Raw genomic sequence first — 23,783 nt, 5'->3', positions numbered from 1 at the left:
TATCAAGACCAATGTTCTCGTTTGCTGGGGACGCATAGTGTCAGATCAACGTGCGTCCCCGGGACGCAACTTTTTTGCAAAAAATTGTCATTATTACCTGATTACTTTTTTTTAAACAAAGATTTACCGCAAAACTTTTCTTCAGGCAGATCTGCCATTGTTGTTTTGGTCTCGCTGTTCGAGTTTTCGTCTGCACGTCCATCTCGGCAAACGCGATCTCGTTGCTACGAGATTACGTCATTGTTGTGGTGCTTGTCGTCGAGTTAAAGTTAAGTATGCCTCCGAAAAAACAGTTAGTATTAGGCGAAAATCAACACAAAATTGGTAAATTCTTTCGTCTCAGTAATAAGTCGAAACGTAATGCAGAAAGTGATAACAACGCCAATGATTTCGGCACGAAAAAATTGGCGGAGAAATTTTCCGGAAGATTGCGGAGGCAAGCAAAACACGTGTGTTGAAGCGAACAATTCGACGAAAGAAAAACAAAAGAATACGCCTAGCAAGAAAAGGACTTTTCTGCCAAAATTGACTAAATTATATTTCTGGTTACGCTATGAGGAGGATGATAATGGATTGGACCTTCAGAAGGCTTTACAACTGTGGCGGGACAGGAAACCACAAAGAATATATGAACTGAAAAATCTGAAGTGATAACTGCTTTGTATTACCAATTAACTGTGATGATAAAAACTGAATGTATATTTATATATAGACAAATATTTCAGCAATATTATTTTGTATAATGTACAATATTTTTGTGAACTGAAAAATCTGAAGTGATAACTGCTTTGTATTTCCAATTAACTGTGATGATTAAAACTGAAAAATATAGATTAATATTTCAGCAATATTATTTTGTATAATGTACAATATTGTGATCTGAAAAATCTGAAGTGATAACTGCTTTGTATTCCCAATTAACTGTGATGATTAAAACTGAATTAGAATATAGATTAATATAATTATTTCAGCAATATTATTTTGTATAATGTACAATATTGTTGTGAACTGAAAAATCTTGAAGTGATAACTGATTTGCATTACCAATAAACGGTGATGATTAAAACTGAATGAATATATAAATTCATATTATATATTTGTCGCTGATTTACTATTTCAACCTCGATAACACACAATTTCGGGGACCCATAGATCTCTGTTAGGACCCATAGATTTTTGAGCATGCGAGTCCCCGAGACCCATCACTTTTCAGAGGTAAAATTAACACTGCAAAACATACAATTTTTAGATCTTAAGTAAATCACGAATATATTGTTTTTTGAGACAAATCTCTCTCCATATAGGTGTCGAGAAAATTGACGGTAATATGCACCTTACATTTTCAGTTGCAGGAAGTCCTTCCCATTACAATTTAAATGCGGACAAAATCTTTAGCATGGCCAAAAATAGATGTCCATAACCAAGGTATTCCTTTCACTAATACACATTTCATAAAACCCTTTTTAGGTATAGCAGGTCCCTGTCCTCTTGTGCGTAACCTGTAGCAGTTGTTACAAATTCAAGCATTTACAAGCACTTAGCTCAAAATTCAAGCACTTTTCAATCCTTGAAAACAACATGAAAATTCTAGCATTTCCACACTATCAAGCACCTGTGCGATACCTATACTCAAAGCCATAGTAGCTCCACTTATCATCAGGAGGGTCGCCGTTGTGCTGGAGCCCATCCCAGCATGCGTGTTTTTAGAATACGAGCGGAAACCAAAGTGCCCGGAGGAAACCCACCTAAGCATGGGGAGAACATGCAAACTCCACACAGGAAGGCTGGTAACTGGATTTGAACCCATAACCTTAGAACTGTGCTGCGGACGTGCTAACCACTCAGCAGCCGGAATTTCAAAATAGTCAGGCATAAATTACTCTTGCGCAAGTGTTTTGTAAGGAACTACATTTCTCACTAATGTGCATATACTGTAAACAGGTAAACAAATAGTACTGGATTCAATATTCAACTCAGGAAATAAAGGCCTGAGCCTCTAGGAGAAATACTGTCACAAAATTCAAAAAAGCATTGGATTCAAGTTTGAGCCCTGAATATCCCACTAGATGTTGCTGTATTGTATAGTGCAGGGGTCGGGGAGAGAGAGAGAGAGAGAGAGGGAGGGAGAAAGAGAGAGAGAGAGAGAGAGAGAGAGAGAGAGAGACAACGAAACACACGCGCGCGATAAATGAACGAATCATGACGGTGTTATGCCGAGAAATGCACCCCGCTGTAGTAGAAATAAATGAAACCGTTGCTGTGACAGTGTTAGGCACAGGATGATCTGTTTATTCAAGTAAAATACAATTATTGACTTGTTACGTCTCGTTTGACGATGAAAAGAAATCAAACACGTTCGTCTCCCATTTATCTGTTGATGATTTGACAGTTCATTTCAGCTTAATGAGCTTTATGGTAGAGTGCATAACAGTTTCAATACGAGCGATTCGAGTAGAAAAAGGCAAAATAAACACATTACATGCTCAAAAGTGATTTATATACGGTGGGCATTACCGTTCGATTGCATTCACAACAAATACAAGCCGGAATGGTTTAAGTTGTATTACATTCCCAACAAATGCAAGAGGAAGTGTTTTTTGTTATTTGTTCGCCATTACATTCCCCAAAGTGATGTAAAAGTGAGATAAAACGAGGTAAAATTGGTTGTAGTAGCGGGAGTGACGTGTGCGCGCTCCCGCTACGGGATGCAAATTTTGGCAAGGCTGCATTTCTCCGCATAACAACGGCTCCTCGAGCGAAAAGATTGCGCTCTCTCCAGCGTGTGTGTGCGCAAGCGTGCGCGAGCGTGCCTTCTGCATTGCTGATGTTATTTCAAGTTTTGATATTTTCTGCAACAAGATATCATTGATGAATGGTATAGTAGCTGATCATATTAGTTGTTTTTTGATTGTAGTTTATAGTTGATGAAGAATGGTTGATTCTGGTTAATTCTTGTGGTAAAAAGTTGAAGTCAGAATGGTTACAGGCCTTTCCACATGTTGTTCACATTAATATTTTAGTTAATTGACGAACAAAAATAGTGGAAGATGAATAGGTCAGTTATACCAGTGTGCCGCTGGAATTTTATCTTTCCAAAAATGTATTCAGTATTTTTGCACTCTTCAGACGAGCAACTGTAATAGTCATCCATATCAGTAGGTGGCAGTAGATTTTTATATACTAATTATCTGCTCTTGAGGTAGCACAATACATTTAATAACTTAATTTGTTTAACAATGCGGTTTAAGATTGTACTGTAAAAAATAAAAACATAAAGCACATCATTCTTTTTTATATTAAGTATTATTTTCTTCTTTTTATATACTAATTAACTGCTTATGAGGTAGTACCATGAAATATTTGACATAATTTCATTTTCAAACATTTTCAACGGACGGTGTGCCACAGAACTTTTTTATAAATAAAAGTGTACCTTGGTTCAAAAAAAGAGTTGAAAAACACTGAGTTATACTATTGAAATGTCTATCCATGTTGTATATTTGGACTGGTGTAAAATGACAGCTCTGTTGGATATTAAAAAATGTTGTGCGAGTCATTAATCTTGGTGTGGCACACTGATTTAAGAGGACATTTGAAAGTGGCACCGAAAAGGTTGCTGACCCCTGGTATAGTGCAACTGAAAACAGGTTCTAAAAAAAAGCACAAGGAGGAATACAACTTAAGGAGACTCAAAGTGACCAAACCACACCTTTTTAGTTTTAATTTTTTGCACAGCCTTTTTATGGTTTTTCGGTGTGAGTAGCAGCAAGATTAATTCATCCATATATCTCTATACCGAAGCAATTTCCCTCTAGTGGGAGGTGACAAGAGTCAAGACCACACTCACATTAACCAAACATTCATTCTCCTTCGCTCTTCCCAAACTGACACCAAACATTAAGCCATCAGCACAACAAGGGGTGAGTTGCTGCGCCATGCAACCCTTTATCAGCAGAGAGACAGCAAGGCCGGTTTACCCCCTCCGCTTCATATGTGTCGACATCAGTCATTATAAACTATCTTTTGTCATTCACATCTATCCGTAACCCACACTTTTGTATGGATTATATGAGCCAACCTCACATCCAGAGCACATTTCACCCTATCCATCCAACCATATTTGGGCCTTCCTTTCATTCTATTTACCATCACTTCTGCACTACATGCCTTATTGGTCAAACGGCCTGCATCCATTCTTTCCATATGTCCAAACCATCTCAGAACATTTTCAGAGAGCTCTAAACAAGCTCTCTCCCAACACCAGTTCTTTTCCTTGCTTGTTTATTCCTCAACCTATCCAGTTGTGCCAATCCACACATACTACATGAACACCTCATTACAAAGACGCTTAAAATGTTACGCTCATTTACTCTTAAACCTCATGCCTTTGAACCATATATCACTGTTGATACCAACACATCTTTATACAAATCGCTTTGCATCCATTTGCAGGTCTCTACATTTAAACGATCTGTTCAACACTCCCATTGTCTTGCACCCTTCACCCACCTGCTTCTTCACATAATACTCCAAACCACCATCTGCTGCCACATACAAACCCAAATACTTAAAACCATCTACTTCCTGCAACTTTACACCATTTAACAAAATCTACCTCCTGCAACTTTACACCATTTAACAAAATCTCTAATCTACCTACCTTACCACCTCTTGAACACCTCATTATCTGATTCTCGTCTGCATTCTCAAATTCGAATACCAAAGATTTCAGTCCTGCTACAGAGTCAGGCAGCAAAGCAGTGTCGTCTGCAAACAGTTGACTTACCTGCAACCCACACTAACACACTAAACTTGCTCTCCCTGCTCTTACATGTACCTCACACAAAACTTCATCCATCTACAAAATGAACAGCTAAGGTGATATGGCAAACCCTTGCCTCAAACCCACTCTTTTTGGAAACCACATGCTTACTTAAATCCCACTCTCACAAAAGCTCAACTATCCTCATACGATCTTTGCACATCATTCAGCCACCTGACACCCTACCCAAATATCCTCAACACTTGCCACATCGCCTTCCGATCTATCCTGTCACATGCTTTTTCTAATTCCATAAATGCCCAATGCGCTTCCTTTCGCTATTAACCTTTCACACAACCGCCTAACTGCAAAAATCTGATCTGTACATCCTCTTCCTCTTCTAAACCCACACTGTTCCTCCCCAAGAACCCCTTCTGCCTTATCCCCTTATTCTTCCAATCAAAATCCTCTCGTTAAGATTTCCCACAACACTTATACCTCTTGAACTACTCAAAACCAGCCTTTTACTTTGCACAAGGGAACCACACATGCACTACGCCAGTCCTCTGGTACCACTCAAGCAATGAAACAGATATTCAACAACCTTCCAACCCACACTATCACAGATTCACCACGTCTCCTGATAAGCTCTACCATGCATCCATCCAACCCGCAGCCTTTACTCTCATTCATAAACCCAACTGCTCCTTCCACCTTTTTCCTCACAATCTCCCCCTCAATCAATTCACCAAACAAATGCATCCATCCAACACCCACAGGCCCCTCTCATCAATCACATTTAACATCTCACTAAAATACTCAGCCCATCTGGCATGCACATCTTGCCCTTCTACCAACAGCCTGCCATTCTAATCTTTCAAACTCTCTTCTCGAACTGTCCCCCTGTCTTATCCTGTTCACTTCTTTCCAAAACATCCCTACATTTTCCTCAAAACTCTCGATGAACTTCCCCCCCATCCATCATTCACTACCCTTTCCGCATCTCTAACACCCGCTTACTCTTTCTTCATAAGAATCTTGCTTCTCTCCTGCTTCTGTCACTGATCTTCACTTCTTCTCTCGCATGCACTTTCTTTCCATAACCCTGCCTGCCACTCACCACACACTCTCAATTTTGGCTCAACTAGATATTGGTCAAACATTTCACCAGCTTCACCTCTCAGGACATTCACATCCAAATATCTCCCACACACATTCCTACTCTCAATCACCAACAAAGCCATACCAACCATACCTCTACCTGCCTGCACTCACACCTGACACTATGCCTACCACATCGCCAAAACACACCTCACGACTCCTTCTCAACTTACTTTCACTCAATGCAAAGACATCCAACCTTCTTCTCAGTAAACAAACTCCCAAACTCATCAATCTTACTCTCAATCGTAATATAGCCACGCACATTCAGCACCTCAAGGGCGGTTGAGGACACCCCTCTTCCACCCTCTGTGCAATCTTGACTCCTTCTGGGAGATTGATACAAAGGAGGGGATTCCCATCCCCCTCTTTCCACCCATTTTAGACACCACTTACGTCATGCACGTGATACAGTGGGAAAATTCTTGTTTTCTGCAGCAGCACACATTAAGTATGTCACTAAAGGAAGTACACGCCTCATATTCCTGCAGAGATTTCATTATGTTAAATTGAACAACACTGAAGAAACATCGCTTTGACACAATAAAAGGTAGTCTGTGTATAGCAGTGTAAATTTATTTTTCCCCTCAAACAACTCAAAGCATAGCCATTAGTAGCTAAACCCCTGGTAACAAAATTTAGTATACCCTGATGTATAAGTTCATGAAGTTCAATATTTTGTGTGGCCACCATGATTTTGCAGAACCACCTTGATCTTCTTGGCCATGGATTTCACCAGAACCTTACAAATTGCCAGTGGAATACTCTTTCACACCTCTATGACAGAGCTGGGGGATATTAAAGATCCTGTGCTTCTCCACCTTTTGCTTGAGAATGCCCCAAAGCTATTCTTTTGGGTTTAGATCTTGGCTTGTCCACCCCCATTACACTTAGCTCTTTTAGAAAAGCATTGGTCATCTTAAAAGTGTATTTGGGGTCATTGTCAGGCTGGAACATTGCCCTGAGACCATGTTGTCCCCAATTCCATTTGCACTCATGCAGCCCCAAACCATGACATTACCAACAGCATGCTTGACTTTAGGCCCGACACAAACATGTTTGTACTCCTCACCTGGTCGCCATCACACATGCCTCAAACCATCTGAGCCAAATAAATTAATATTGTATAATAAAAAACCAGATTATACCTTCCCAGTAAACCCTGGCCTTTGTTAACATTGTGTCAAAGCGATGTTTCTTCAGTGATGTTCTATTAAACATTATAATAAAATCCCTGAAAAAATGTGACGGGTGCACTCTTGCGACATACTGTATGTAAGCATATTACTCACAACGCATACCCCGAAGCAAGATGATGGACAATTATGTGAGCTCCCACAAGATCAGCCTCATGTCATGTAGAATAAATACGCATTTCTCGACCTACAAGTATTTTTGAAAATTGAAATTTATACGACAGTGTAGTATTTGAATCAATATATTTTACCACTAAGAGGCACTAAATTATACACAATGCCCCTTAAAGGTAAATATTAGAGAAAACATAACCGATTTGCAAAAAAAATCTTAAATCTTAAATTAGAATTAAGGGGAGACCAGTTTGAAATTATTCCCTTGACACAGATGATAAGAATGTGTGTGTAGATTAATATCAGTGATGTGTAGTCAGGCGAGGCTGTACCTCAACTGTGATCATAGAAATATAAAACATTAAATATATTTGATATTTTTCATTTATTTCATTATACTTTGGATTTCATTTTTTTAAATCGGTGTATTATGATGATTGTTAATATAATTAGTATGTAGCGTATTACTGTGTTGAGCATCTGCAGATGTAGAGTGAGGCATGCAATTATTTTGCCTCATGGCAGAGGGTGATAATCAGGCAGGGATTTTGAATTAGCGCAAACGTCAGCCCACAACCATAAAATATATTATTATTAGCAAGCAAAAATCAGACAAATTGAAAGATACATTTACGATGATCTGTTTTAAACAACCAAGAGAAAACATTTACATTTGTAAACAGCTTCAAATACATACACCATTAATATTTTCTTATCTGGCAACTCAAGTAACAAAACTGTACCTCTTTGACAATGATACCATCATCACAGGTGCTGTCCAGTCCCAAGTGTTGCAAGATGGACCTTACTTGTAGTAATGCCAATCTGTCACTGGGGAAAGAGACAAATCAGACGTAAACATGGTCAAATAAAATGTTCATGATCATTAGCCAAAAAAGTAATTCGTAACATTTCAAAAAGTTTTTAAACGGATCTGAGAAACCCGCAGAATATTCTGAAGTTTTGTATTGATTCGGAAGGGGATACAAAACTCCATACCGTGGATACTGTCTGATTGCTTTCTTTAGTTTAGCAGTACTGTCTTTTTGAAATTGTGACTTTGGGGCTCCAATACCAGCAGACGTGGTATATGACTCCCGTTCTTAACTCCCTTCATTGGCTTTACGTACTTTCGACTTATAGATTCCGGCATATACGATCATTTTTTCGGGATGTCGAAAAATATCAGGACATCGCTGTAAGTTCCATTTTGTATTGTGTGCACCTTTTTCCGAGGAGAGGACAGTACTGTAGTGCTTGTTTCCGCCGCGTGGCACTGTGAGAGGTCACCCAGCATCCACACCAATGTTCCTTCTAAGATGCACGCGTGCGCAATCGCGCACTGCCCGCACATTTTCAGCGCACAAGAGAATCTATCCAGCGCAATGTTCCCTCTAAGCTGCGTGTGTGCGCACTACCCAGAGCTTTTCCGCGCACAAGAAAATCTAGCCAGCTCACAAAAATCGAAATTGCTAATTAAGAAGCGAATTAAGTCAAAGTTTCAGTGCATGAAGGTAAAAATACAAGGGTTCCCATGACATTGTGTTTTAAATACGGTATTTTGAAGTCTAGGTCGAAGTAGAACGAAGTTACGTAAAGTCAGTAGAGTTTTTTGAGAACCGGCTTCTTCGGCTCAGCTCACTAAAAGGAACCGGCTCTTTCGGGTCCTAAACGGCTCTTCAGGTTGATTTTGCCTCTTTCATCCCTATACGACCAAATATTATGTTAAATTATGCACAAAATGACTTAAAGGAAGAGGGAATAGAACAAAAAAGAAAGAAATACCAAAATGAAAAAGTAGTGACAAGCTGAGAAAAAAAGAAACAAAAGGAAGAGAAAAAAGAAGGGAAAATTCAGAAAAAAAGCCAGAAAAAAAGAAAGAAACAAAGGAAAAAAAAGTAAATAAAGAACAAAAAGAAAAAAGTAACAGCTAGGAAAAAATAAACACAATGAGGTTTTTTTTAAAAGGAACTTAAAAAAAGAAAAAAAAACAGGGAAAAAGAAGAAAAAGTTTGTGTTGCATTCAAATAATTTCCAATTATACCAAGTCAATCTTGTTGCCAACATTGTACTTCCATTAAAACATGTGATTAAAATACAGTTGTGTATCGTGCAACCGACTAAATTAGCCCCCAAAAATGTTAGTATTATGCGTCAAAAGATACCAGGAAAAAAAAGTAATGGAATTCTAGTGAAAGAATTGTTGTAAAAACAAATGACGTTTGTAGGCCGTACAACCTTTGCAATAACCAGTGGAAAATTAGAGGGAACATAGTCTGTAGTCCTCTTAAGAATTCATTTTAAACTATTAATTTTTGTTTTTAAAGCTCCTAATGGCCTTGCCATATCTTATCTATCTGATCCTTTAACTGTTTGCAATCATGGTAGAGTTCTGAGGTCCAACTACCAACTAGTGCTGGATGTGCCGGGTCACAATATAAACCCTGGGGCAACCGAGCCTTTTCTGTTGCCCCGGAATCAGCTACCAGTTGTGACGTCACATTTCTATCCTAGGCCTCTTTAAATCAAGGCTAAACACGCAATTCACAGGATGGCTTTTAATAGTATGACCACAATTTTATTTTATTTGGTCTTATTTAGTACTGTCATATTTTATTGTTTTTATTTTATGTTTTTTTTAATTTTACTTTTATCTGTTATTACTGTAAAGGACTTTGTTAAACAGCAAGGATTATTTTAAAGTGTTGTATGAATAAAATACATTTACATTTGTCCACAATTTTGAGTACCACGTTGTAAAATACTATTGACTTATGGCAGTTTCATCCTATGGTCAAATAACTATAATCTGAACACAAACAAGCTTGTACCATAATACTTATCACCTTGAAGTAGCAGTTCTAACAACTCTATTGCAGCATGTACATCCATCCATCCATCCATCCATTATCTGCACCAATTATCCTCAGTAGGGTCGCGGGCATGCTGGAGCCCATTCCAGCTATCTTCGGGTAGTGGGCAGGGGACATCCTAAACTGGTAGCCAGCCAGTCGCAGGGCACACAGGGACAGACAATTCGCTCGCTCATTCACACCTAGGGACAATTTGTACCGGCCAATTAACCTGACATGAATGTTTTTGGAATGTGGTAGGAAACCGTAGTGCCCGGAGGAAACCCACGCAAGCACGGGGAGAACATGCAAACTTCACACAGGAGGTTCGATCTCATGACCTCAGAACTGTGCCCCAACCGCGCTAACCACTGCGCTACCGTGCTGCCCGCATGTACAGTACATGGTAATTTTAAAACCATTTTTAGGCCAGAAATATCGTTAATTGGTTTTGGGGATGTAGGTCAACGGCATCACATTTCCCCAGTGATGTATTCGAGAAGCATGTTACACACACATACATAAAAAGCCACTAAGTGGTGTTCTAGCACCTGATCCTATTTAAAGTAATCTTTAAGGTGGGGTACATCAGTTGAAAACTTAAACCTGCAATCATGACTTTAAGCCAAGAGAGAGCAGCTGAGTAACACATTTTTTGCGTTTATTTCTTAGACACGGTTGAATAAACTCTTTTTTTTTTCATCTTTTGGTGTGTTAAAAGCAGAAAGGCGCTATGTAAAATAAGGCATAAGGGCTCTTTAAACTCAGTTTGTCATTGTTAGCGCATCCTTAACTGAGAAAATGTTAACTTTATAAGGACACCTCAAACTATACACCCCACCTTTAAATTGACTCTGTCAACCACTGAAAAAGAATCATCCATCCATCCCATCCATTATCTGAACCGCTTATCCTCAGTAGGGTCGCGGGGGTGCTGGAGCCCATCCCAGCCATCTTTGGGCAGTGGGCAGGGGACACCCTGAACTGGTTGCCATCATACTGGAAAATCACAATGACGCAGAAGTGGTGAGCTATTTTCATTTGTTCTTACGGGGCACCACATTGGAGACCCCTGTCTTAAAGCATCCTGCTGACGATGTTAGTGTTAATTGAAAATATTGTGTTTGCTTACCTCTCAATCTGAGAAAGAAACTTTGTTTCAAAGATCCCTCTGGTTTTCAGCGTCTCCGAAATATGCCCTCGGAAGAGGAGTCCTCTCTTGGTCAAGTCTATCAAGATGTTTCGCACTATTTCGCCCAGGTACATGCCACTGCACATTTTCTCGTATCTGTAGAAGAGACAAACCACATTTTTTGCGCCACAACACAATCATACAGGAGTGCTTATTTAAAAATACAGCAGTAGCAAAACAGAGTTTGGTTGTGGTTTATTTAGTTATTAGTTACAAAGTAAGCATTTAAATCCGCCGTTATTAAACCCACACTGAAACGACCCAACCTTGATCCAGAAATCTTATGTAATTATAGACCTGTGTCAAACCTACCTTTCCTTTCCAAAGTACTTGAAAAAGTAGTGGCACAGCAGCTGAATGATTTCATATCCGAGAATAACCTTTTTGAATCTATGCAATCAGGATTAAGGGCTAACCACTCTACTGAGACAGCTCTGATCAAGGTAACAAATGATCTCCTACTGGCAATGGATTCTGGCGCTTCATCACTTTTGCTGCTGCTGGATCTTAGTGCTGCTTTTGACACAGTGCACCACAATTTCCTACTAGAACGGTTGGAAAAATGGATTGGTCTCTCAGGAACCGTCCTCTCGTGGTTCAGATCCTACCTCTCAGATAGGACGCACTGTGTTAAATATGGCGAAATGACATCTGAGCCCTTTAATGTTACCTGTGGTGTTCCGCAGGGTTCAGTGCTTGCCCCCCCTTCTTTTCAGCATTTACATGCTTCCATTAGGTGATATTATTCGCAAGTACAATATCAGCTTCCACTGCTACGCAGACGACACTCAACTATATCTTCCGTTGGAGGAATCTCCCACACTAAACTGTGGAAATTTGGAGTCCTGCCTCATTGAGAAAAAAGAGTGGATGTCACTCAATTTCTTGCGTCTTAACTCTGAAAAGACAGAAATGTTAGTCATTGGTCCATCTAAATGCTGTGACTCATTCTCAAAAACTGCTGTGAACATTGACAAATGTCACATCACACAGAGTGACTCAGTTAAAAATTTAGGTGTCATATTTGACCCTGATCTATCCATTGAAACGCATGCAAAGAAAATTACTAGAACCGCTTTCTTCCATCTTCGTAACATTGCTAAAATCCGTTCAATACTGTCTCAGTCGGATGCGGAAATTATGATTTATGCGTTTGTTACCTCCCGTCTCGATTACTGTAATGCACTACTCTCTGGTCTCCCGAAGTCTAGAATCAAGTCTCTTCAGCTGGTACAAAATGCCGCAGCGAGGCTTTTAACTAGGACAAAAAAGTACGATCACATAACACCGATTTTGGCTAACCTGCATTGGCTCCCAGTTAGCCTTAGATGTGATTTCAAGGTTCTCTTAATATTATACAAAATCATACATGGACTTGCTCCCTCTTATCTTTCAGATCTGATTTCCCCCTATGTCCCGGTCCGAAGCCTACGATCTGAGAGTGCCGGTCTTCTGGTGATCCAAAGAGCAAAGAAGTGTTCTGCTGGTTCGAGAGCGTTCTCCATCCGGGCACCGGTGCTGTGGAACGCTCTTCCCCCTGAGATCCGATCTGCAACCTCAGTGGAAATGTTTAAATCTAAGCTTAAAACTCACTTCTACTCCATAGCATATGAATAACCTACTCTTCTCGTCAGCTGAAAAATAGTCTGTGTAATATAGTGTAATAATCTGTGAAGCCCTTTGAGACTCTTCGTGATTTAGGGCTATACAAATAATGACTTGACTTGACTTAAACTCTCTTCTGACTTCAGTAGCACAATAATTGTCAAATTGCTAGATAACAAGCGTGATGCGATGGCGATCATAGAAACGATGCTAAAACGATGCGCGTAAATGGAAATGTGAACAATCTCACACAAACATCGGATTTCACTCAAAAAGTTGGGAAACGATGGCTTACGAGCAATATATGTATGTGGCAGCTTATCATGAGTACATATGGCTCGGAGACAAGACAAGACTTAAGATCTATTGTATACCCAACTAATGTGCCATTTGTCATGGAATTTGAGACAATACTGTTCTTCACTTTTTTTTTTTTTTTTTGGTTTGAACAAATTTATTGACACTAATAACAGAAAACAATCATGACAATCTCAACAGCAATTAAGCACATTCACAATATTATATTCCAACATGACGTTTTTAACAGCAAACACAATGTGAGGTTTGAACAACCCTTCTCGAAAATCTTATTAGCAATCAAGCATATTCACAATTTCATTACATCTTTGTTAGTGTCAATAGATCCGTCCAGGCCAAAGTCGATTGTCCTCGGTCTGAACAAATCCACCGACACCAACAGCAGCAAAACGAACACGACAATCTTAACAGCCATCAAGCATATTCACAATTTTTTATATCTGACAATATGACGTGACGATATGACGTTTTAACATTTTTTTCTGACATTTTCAACATCAAGTTATTTTCTTTTAACAGTAGTTAACCAGCGTGTAAAGGGCAATACTATTGTGCAAGGGCATAGCTCTGCCATCCCACCCTCCCAAGCAGCATCCTTCCAGTCCTCTGTGTGGGTCCTCTCCCTTCTGTGTGGGTCCTCTCCCTTCTGGGTTCCACAACCCAGGCCGTTGCTGCCGGGACTCCCACAGTGTAGCTCCGGTTCCCCCCTCCGGGTGGGTGCAGACGAGTCTTCTTTATGGCTGCGTCTTAGGCCCGCCGCTCGCAGATTGTATGGTATCTTCAGCCATTTGGAGCACAGCCACGGGGGGATCTGCCTGCACCTCCATACCAGCAGGTTTCTGGAGGTCCAGATGGCGTCCTTGATGGCGGCGAGAGTGAGCCAGTCCCTGGCAAAGTCGTTCCGAGACCTCCTCGACCGACTCACCCCGTAAAGATGGAATAAGAGCTTGCTCTGTCCACTCCACGCATCGGCCCGGTATTGCAGTACCTCCGGGAACGGTGCATTCGCAATGATCGCAGCAAGGCTTTAGGGCTAGGACCTTAGCTTGGCCTTTTGGCTGAGAGTAAGTGTCCCGGCTCCTAGGCTTTGTAGCGTATTATGAACTGACCGATAACGGATAATGGATAATGAATAACGAAGATAGAACAATAACCCTTAAAAGCCCCAAAACCCCAATACTGTTCTTCACAGTGTACGGTCCAGTTTATATAGGACGCAATTTTAACTGCCGGGTGGCACGGCATAATAATAACTTTTGTTTTGTTGAAATTCCTGCTAAAATATGTTTGTAGTAGTTTTTGTATAAGCGTCCTGCAAGTCCAACAGTGCCACCTGCTGGTATTGGGTAACGTTTGGTTTGGCTTCTGATTTTCTGACCGGAATGCGGATGTTGTTAGCAGTCTCCAGCGTGCGGCTAACGGTAAGCCACAATCTTTTGGTGCTCCGCAAAAAGTTAATTGTAAACATTAAAACCACAGCTGACAAATCTCTCAACATGCACAGTAATGTGATTGATGTTGTCAAGCTGTTTGGATTTTTTTTTTTCTTTTTCGTTTTGTTACTGTCGCCATTTATGTTGGTTTTGCCGGATGTTGTACGTTGTACTAAAATGCTAATTCCCCTTATAGTGTTGAAAGCCAGCGGAAGTGCTAACCACATGTTGTGGATATGTTGCGTGACTCATTACAGGTAAATTGTACCCGTTTTTACACTCGTTATTGTAATTATTTCTATTTTCTCATATATATAAAAAGGATAATGTTTGTTAAAATTTAGGAAAAAAAATGTTGAATTCAAAAAACCACTAGTCGATCACTTGTTAAAAGTATCTTGTTAAAATGTATGTAAAAATGTATTGTGATGGTTGATATTCTAAAATGTATTTCATGTAAACTAAAAAGAAAACTATTTATGTTTAGAGCAGTCTCCAGCGCGCTGCTAACGTGTTGAAAGCCAGCGGAGGTGCTAACCACATGTTGTGGATAAGGTGTGACTCATTACAGCAACTGTAATAAAAGCCTCATTATCCAGTCTAGCGTGAATGTGGATCTTTGGTGGGACGGGTACATCGCAGTCACATATATAGGACACAATTTTAACTACCGGGTGGCACGGCAGTTGGGTGGTTAGCACGCAGCCCCACGGTGCAGATGTTCAGGGTTCAAGTCCAGCAGCCTCCCCGTGTGGAGCTTGCATGTTCTCCACCTGCTTGTGAGGGTTACCTCCGGGCACTCCGGTTTCCTCACAAATTCCGAAGTCAGGTTAATTGGGTGGTCAAAATTGTCCCTAGGTGTAAATGAGCGAGCGAATTGTCTGTCCCTGTGTGCCCTGCAACTGGCTGGCAACCACTTCAGTATGTCGCCTGCCTACTCCCCGAAGATAGCTGGGATGGGCTCCAGCACCCCTGCGACCCCACTAAGCGGTGCAGATAATGGATGGATGGATGTTTTGGAATTTCATGTTTTGTTTTAAGAGTCACTAAGGCTTTGTGTATAGGTATTGTACTGATTGTATTGATAGCGTGGAAAATGCTAGAATTTTAAAAATGTGTCCATCCAAGCGGGATGCGATGGTGATCATAGAAACGATGCTAAAGAGTCACAGAAGACGCGTGGAAATGGAAATGTGAACAATCTCACACAAACAACGGATTTCACTCAAAAAGTCTTGACTCAGCCATGGCTCAAATCTCTGACCTCCCAGTCTCAGGGGAGGGCGCCCAACCCTAGGGTTGAGCTGATCCCCCACTTTACACGTTACACCGGGTACACAGCACGACACGCGCCACACAATTTGATGAAAATCTGAGACTTTAATGTGCGCCTTATGGCTGCAAAAGAGTATATACATATAAATATTCGTATAGTGCTTGTGTGTCTACCTCTGTTTTCCTGGGTTGAGGGAGAAATCATCCACGGCACAGTCATAGTCGGTCCTAATGTCGTCAAGGCATCCGTTGTCACCAAATGCCCCCCACTCCATATTGACACACATTCTCCCTTCGTTGGAATATATTGTCTCAATGTTCCTCATCTCCTCCATGTAACACGCATTACTGCCGGTGCCTATACGTAGACATTGACGTTGCATAATGGTAAGGCAGGGTGAAATATTGAATTTCTTTAGAATTCAAATGACAAATTATTTCAATACTGAAAATAGTTGCAAATGCTATGGTGCATTTTAAAAACAGAAAAAAGGATGCAAAACTAAAATCATGAAATTAAAATTATAAATCTATCTATCTACTTTGGTCATATCCCTCAAGAGGGGTGACCGACAGCAAGACAAACACATACAATAACAAAGAAATTAAAAAAGGGAAAAAAATATCAAAAAAACACACATAAACATTTTTGTGCCATGGCCAAGCCAAATGCCCAAAATCCAAACAAGTTCGGCACCTCGACACCTAAGTTGGTCAAGCTTTCGTCCCTCCAGATGAAACCGGACACAAAACACTCTTTTGTTCAACAGCAGGGCTCGACAGCTTTCACTGGTTTTCCCCTGCCGCATCATACAGGTGCCCTGCCCATCCCTTAGAACACGTCCAAACATCCCACTATCCTTTTACAACACCTCTCCACTCATTCATATTACCAACAAGAGCTCTAGCTTACACTATATTTAGACCTCTTTCCTGCAGTGCACTCATAACACCATCCATCCACGTCAATCGCGGGCTTTATCTTAGTCTCCTTGCATTTACTTCTGCTCTGTAGATCCTCTTCAACATTCGCTCCTCATCCATCCTCTCCATGTGTCCAGACCAACTGAGTACTCTCTTATCCACACGCTTGCTCAGTTCCACTACTACTCCAGTTCTGTCCCTTACAATTTCATTTCTCGATCTATCTAATCTTTTGCTTTTAAAAATAATAATGATATCGTATTGTTTTTTTATCACTGAGGTATCAAAATATAGAGAGACTAGAGTGGTTTTCTCTATCGCCAGCACGGTTCAACTGCATAGCTAGGTGACCTTTCTTACCTGTAACTACATGAATGTTGCTGTGCAATTTCTGTCTTTTTGTCAGTGTTCTTTTCTGCTTTCACCTTTACATTACCAATTATTATATAACATTATGACGAAAGAAAAGGGGAAATTTTAAAGCAAACAAAAAAGTACATGCTTTTCCGGGTCTCTTTGATCGCTCGTGTTATATTTGCCAATTATTTGTATTCATCAAATCAATCTTTTTGCAAACATTCAACCTCCACTAAAAAGTGGGATTAAATAAAGTTCTGTATTGTGCAACCAATAAAAAAATTCACAAAAATTTACTATTTTGTAACGAGAGATACTTTTTTTTTTTAAACGGAAATCTCATGTAATAGTTCCTGTAAAACCATCTGACGTGTGGGCAGTGCAACCTTTCATATATTACATCAGTCAAACTTGTGTTGCCAGAAACTCAGCAAAATGTAACTAGATTTGATGTCAGGTTTCGGACATTTTTGATGATTCCGCTTGCCATAAATGGGATTGATTTTGCTCACCGTTATTTCACGTGATGCTCTCTGTCATGATTCGCCCATTGCTCACCTGCGCTTACTTGTTTAGCCCCAGCTACCACTTGTTTCCTAATTAGTTCTCCTCCTACTTAAACATGTATTTCTCATTCACTCCTTATCAGTCTGTCAGCGAACCTCAGCAGATGCAAGGCAAGCAATTTTTAACTCTGGGTCCCGTCTGTCCCGTCCTGTCCTGTTTCCTGCTTGTCCGTCCCTTCCCGATTGTCTCCAATTACCTGATCTCCGACCACGCTCCGATCTCCCGTCCCGGCTGCCCGACTTGCTTCAGTCCTCGTACCACGCTCAGTTCTCTCGTCCCGGCTGCCTAAATTGCTTCCGCTCTCCGACCACGCTTCGTTCGAGAGGGCTTCCTGCTCCTCCTGCCCAGCGAGCACCGGATCGCTGTTTGTTTCCCCGCGCCTGACTTCCTCGATTCGGCCGAGTCAATAAAGCAATGTGTGAACATTACGCTTTTGGGTATACTGCCTGTTCCGGTCGTGACAGCTCTCAGACTTTGTGATCCTACAATAATTGTCTTTTTGCATTGAGGTTGCATGAATGAAATGAGAACTGACCAGCAATAAGGCCAACTTCACAGGTAGGTTCCTCATATGCGCACGTCATCATGGTGCCCACAGTGTCATTGACTATAGCCACCACATCCAGATCAAATTCCTTTAGAAGACAAATTGAACAAAATAGCCAGATGATGTTTAATATACATTGTTAAAGTAGTGTACAGTGGTATTTCTTTAAACCAGGCATGTCAAAGTCTGGTGAGGTTCGGCCAAATAGGATTTTCTACTAAAACAGCGCTGATAAAAACATTCCGCTATTCTTAAAAGGACAGTGATTTGTCCAATAGATGTCGCTGTCATGTGTAGCTCAGCCAAAAACAAGTCCAAGGAAGACTACAAACTATGGAGCCTGAAAGTGAGTAACAAGCACTCATTTCTCTTCCAATTTTTACCCGGCCTTTCGCGAAGAAAAATAAAGTCAGGCCCTCACTCATGAGGCTCCAATATATGTAGGAAATATGTCTGGTGAATACATTTTTATTCAAAACATTCTAATGCCAATCATTGCCTTATTTTTAGAATAATTCAATGCCCTCAAGAATGTTTTAACAATCCACGGGAGCCCTGGATAAATACCGGTAAAACGTACTAGTTGACGGGTACGCGATCTCAGTCACTGCTCTTACACCTGTACTCCCGGAACGCCATCCTCTGCACCACGCGCACACCACCGGCGACTGCTTCGATGGTAAGTGCTCATAATAAACCAGCCTTTTTATTTCATTCACATCATTGTTATTTATCTTATTACTACAACCCCTAGCAAAAAGTATGGAATCATCAGTCTTGGACAAGTCCTCACTCCAACCTTTTATTCTGTAGAACAAACTCAGATAAAAAACTTGAAAAAATAATCAGGTTTTTCATAAGTGCAACTCCTTGGCATTCAGAAACATAAAAGAAATGACTAATAAAACTGTGATGGTGAGTAAATGCTATTTTTATAGACCATGCACAAGGAAGAAAATATGGAATTACTCCATTTTGAGGAAAAAATATGGAATCATGTAAAACAGACAAAGAAATAACAATCAAAACACATCACTGATAACAAGTTGCACCACCTTAGCTTTCATGACAGCTTGCGGTATCTGAGGAATGGACTTGATGAGTGACAAACAGTACAGACGCACCCCTACATACGACCATTTGACTTAAACGGTAGATACGAACATTTTTTTCGGGTTTTCAAAAAATATGAGGACATTGCTGTAAGTTAGATTTTGTATTGTGTGCACCTTTTTCAGAGTACAGGACATTACTGCCGTGCTTTTTACCGCCGCTACCGGCGTGTGGTGCTGTGAGAGGTTACCCAGCATCCACCCAGAAGAAGAAATCCAACTTCCACTTCCTAGTTCTATACTGTATCTCCAGCACGCTAAGAACATTTTTATTGTACCCCATGCATCCATTCAATATGGTTGGTGTGAAATGTAAAGAAGAGGTGAGCCGTTTCATTCGAAATTAAAGTGGAATATGGATTGATTCTGTTCAGAAAATGGTTTGATCAATTTTTTTCTGACACTTTTACCACGGAGGAGGCAGTCGCCTAACTTTTGAAAAAGTAAGTTAAACCTCAATTTATTTATCTTTATACAGCACATTACTTTATTAATTTTTTTTTTAGTACAAATCAATACAGGTTACCTTTAAAAACCTTAAACATTCTTATATAAACCTTAAACATACATTCCATACAAAATATAGCACTGAAGCAGCTTAGGAACAAGTTCAACTTACGAACAATCCTCCCGAACCTATTTCGTTCCTAAGTAGGGCAGTGTCTGTATTCTCCATCAATCTGGTGCCAACTCTATTTGATTGCAGTTGCCAGATCATCTTTGCCGGTCAGAGCCTTGCTGTAGAATTTTTTTTCAATTTCCACCACAGGTTTTCAATTGTGTTGAAATCTGGGCTATTAGCAGGCCATGGCATTGAATGGTGTGTCTTTGGCAGTTTTTGCTCTGTGGCATGATGCATTGTCATCTTGGAAAATCAGTTAATCATACCAAAACATTTTTTCAATTGAAGGAATAAAAAATCTGTCCAAAATGATTCATAAAGATTTTAATTTTGTTTCCTGTATTTTTATGTGTTAATATGCTTACAGATCATAAATCTGTTGCTGGTGAGGTGCAATAAATATGAGAAGGTTCTATGACACAACTACCTGTCAGTTCTTCTCTTTACAACTGACTCAATTACTCCTCAGAATATTCAAATTCTTTGACATACAACAACTTATTTTTAAGTAACCAAAATAGTTACTTTTCCTGGTAACAAGTTATTTGTACAAAAGAGTAACTATGTTACCAAATCAGTCACTTTTTGGAAGAAGTAGTGACTACTTGTTACTAATTGTGACGAACTGTAACGAATACTTTTTCAAAGTAACTTGTCCAACACGGTTATTTATTCCATATAGGGAAAATACGCTCGCTACACAAGCAATTTGAGCTACAAGCACGATGCAGGAAGAAATTACGCGAGGTAGCACTTTACATACAGTGGCTTGCGAAACTATTTGGCCCCCTTGAACTTTGTGACCTTTGCCACATTTCAGACTTCAAACATAAAGAAAATAAAACTGAAATTTCTTGTGAAGCATCAACAATAATTGGGACACAATCATGAAGTGGAACACACTTTATTGGATATTTGTGCAAAATTATTCAGCAAATCTACCAAGATCGCGCCGTCTCCCTAAACTTTCAGCTCATACAAGGAGAAAACTGATCAGAGATGAAGCCAAGAGGCCCATGATCACTCTGGATAAACTGCAGAGGTCTACAGCTGAGGTGGGAGAATCTGTCCATAGGACAACAATCAGTCGTATACTGCAAAAATCTGGCCTTTATGGAAGAGTGGCAAAAAAGGAAGCCATTTCTTAAAGATATCCATAAAAAGTGTCATTTAAAGTTTGGCACAAGCCACCTGGGAGACGCACCAATCGTGTGGAAGAAGGTGCTCTGGTCAGATGAGACCAAAAACGAACTTTTTGGCAACAATGCAAGACGTTATGTTTGGCGTAAAAGCAGCACAGCTCATCACCCTCAACACACCATCCACACAGTCAAACATGGTGGTGGCAGCATCATGCATTGTTTGGGCCTGCTTTTCTTCAGCAGGTACAGGGAAGATGTTTAAAATTGATGGGAAGATGTATGGAGCCAAATACATGACCATTCTGGAAGAAAACCTGATGGATTCCACAAAAGACCTGAGACTGGCACGGAGATCTGTCTTCCAACAAGACAATGACAGTGTTCTTGTTTGCCTGCGTCCCTGCGTCCTAGACGCATCATTTTTGCTGGGGGCGCATAGTCTCAAATCAACGTGCGTCCCCGGGATGCAACTAATTTGATGCAGAAAATGAATTAATAATTTGATGATTAAAACGGAATGAATATATAGATTTTTATTATATATTTGTCACCGATTTACAAATTCAACCTCGATAACACGAAATTTTGGGGACCCATAGATTTTTGAGCATGCGAGTCCCCGGGACTCATAACTTTTCAGAGGCAAAATGAACACTGCAATGATCCAAAAAATAAAGCAAAAGCTACAGTGGAATGGTTCACCAAAAACATATCAAGGATGGCCAAGTCAAAGTCCAGACCTCAATCCAATTGAGAATCTGTGGAAAGAACTGAAAACTGCTGTTTACAAACGCTTTTCATCCAACCTCACTGAGCTCGAGCTGTTTTGCAAGGAGGAATGGGCAAAAAAATCAGTTTCTCGATGTGCAAAACTGCTGTTTACAAGCGCTTTTCATCCAACCTCACTGAGCTCGAGCTGTTTTGCAAGGAGGAATGGGCAAAGAAATCAGTTTCTCGATGTGCAAAACTGATCGAGACATACCCCAAGCTATTTGCAGCTCTAATCTCAGCAAAAGGTGGCGCTAAAAAGTATTACCTCAATGGGGCTGAATAATTTTGCACACCCAATTTTTTGTTTTTTATTTGTTAAAAAAGTTCAAAATATCCAATAAAGTGTGTTCCACTTCATGATTGTGTCCCGCTTTTTGTTGATTCTTCACAAGAAATTACTGTTCAGACTTAAAGATATTAAGTCTGAAATGTGGCAAAAGGTCACAAAGTTTAAGGGGGCCAAATAGTTTAGCAAGCCACTGTTTAAGTTAAAGGACAGATTTCATTTGACATAAGTGTCAAACAGGCGGCCCACGAGCCGGCTCTGGCTTGCCAAGGGTTGAAATCAGGACCGCAAGACAACAATGAGAAAAGTACAAGAGAAAAATAAGCTGAAATTTTAAATATGTCCATTCAATGTCACCCAAGCCAGGCACCACTCACAAGGCAACTTTGGTAGTATTTCTCTCGCTCTCTTTTCTTTTTTTCTATTTTTATCACTCACTTCTTCTCTTATCTCTCTGCTTCTTTAACTCTTCCGATTCCGGGTTATCCAGTGGCGGCAGTTTTGTGTTGCTCACGTCGTCCCGACTACGAGATCGATTCAGATTCTTGCTATATCAGAATTCTGGGCCGAGAATTTTCATCTTTACAGCAGAAAAGTTTCAGGTCAGTATCTCGGACGATTGGGGTAAGGTAAGCAATTGTTTAACAGTCGCGCTGCTGCTGCCGATCGCAGGTGAAGGAGCAACCCCTACCCCGGCTTCTAAGACGCTGCTCGGCTTCCGACTGCTCACATGTAAGTATGGGTTGTTGTAAAGGTTGCTCCTGCTTTCGTAGGCAGGTAGCCCTTCTAGAGGGACGTGTCCGTGAGCCAGAGCAGTTTAAAAGGAAAATGTTAGGTGCTACGGACACCACTGCTAGCGTGGATGTAGCGAACCTGCTAGTCTGGTTAGCATTAGCCCTAAGCGGCTTGCTAACCACGGTGAGCCAATCCAGACACATCATAAGTTCAGCCCCTTAGCTAGTCCCACTCCACTCCAGTCTACTGGCTCCCGCACCCTAGTTATAGGTGACTCCATCACCCGTAACATAAAGCTTAGCACTTCAGCCACGGTTATCTGTAATGCTGGGACCAGAGCACCTGACATTGAGGCTAATTTGAGGGAGCTAACATGCAAACCTAGACACCAGGACAGGGCTAGCTACACCGATATACAGTAGTCATTCACGTCAGCTCAAATGATACTAAAACGAGGCAAACTAAGATTACAAAGAAAAATATTGGTAGGACCTTTCATCTCGACAGAAAGTTGAGTCGGCATCGAGTAATTGTCTATGGCCCCTTGCCTGCGAGAGGCAATGATGAGAGGTTTAGCAGACTAGTCTCGCTCAACCGGTGGCTGGCAAGTTTCTGTAGTCACCAGGGATTCAGGTATGTGGATAATTAGCCTACTTTCTGGGGCCGACCTGATCTGCTGAGGAGAGCCAGCCTTCACCCTAACCTGTGCTGTGGAATGCTCTAACTCTGGAGATAAGATCTGCAACCTCAGTGGATTTTTTTTTTTATCTTGACTTAAGACACACTTCTATTCAAAAGCTTATGATTGATGC

At 40.5% G+C, this 23,783-nt stretch overlaps 1 protein-coding gene and 1 pseudogene across 3 annotated transcripts in view; one reads left to right on the top strand and one right to left on the bottom strand.

The window, feature by feature from the left end:
• LOC148368133 (hexokinase-1-like) overlaps window positions 1–23,783 on the bottom strand; it is a 141,066-nt gene that overhangs the window by 21,546 nt on the left and 95,737 nt on the right. For 2 of the 3 annotated variants that reach the window (XM_088334848.1, XM_088334849.1), the window contains 4 exons: window positions 18,292–18,391; window positions 16,083–16,266; window positions 11,218–11,373; window positions 7,977–8,064 (listed from right to left, as the gene is read on the bottom strand). In XM_088334848.1, the coding sequence (XP_088190974.1) occupies window positions 7,977–8,064; window positions 11,218–11,373; window positions 16,083–16,266; window positions 18,292–18,391 (528 nt within the window). Of the gene's footprint in view, window positions 1–7,976; window positions 8,065–10,926; window positions 11,085–11,217; window positions 11,374–16,082; window positions 16,267–18,291; window positions 18,392–23,783 lie in introns of all 3 variants that reach the window. The other variant, XR_015850371.1, reaches the window with a different exon arrangement.
• Window positions 18,593–23,695, top strand: LOC148368135 (uncharacterized; annotated as a pseudogene).

The sequence above is a fragment of the Urocampus carinirostris genome, chromosome 4, assembly GCF_059441175.1.
Source record: "Urocampus carinirostris isolate Australia breed hairy pipefish chromosome 4, RoL_Ucar_1.0, whole genome shotgun sequence".
Classification (NCBI taxonomy): Eukaryota; Metazoa; Chordata; class Actinopteri; order Syngnathiformes; family Syngnathidae; genus Urocampus; species Urocampus carinirostris.
This window is presented reverse-complemented; position numbering and strand designations above follow the sequence as displayed.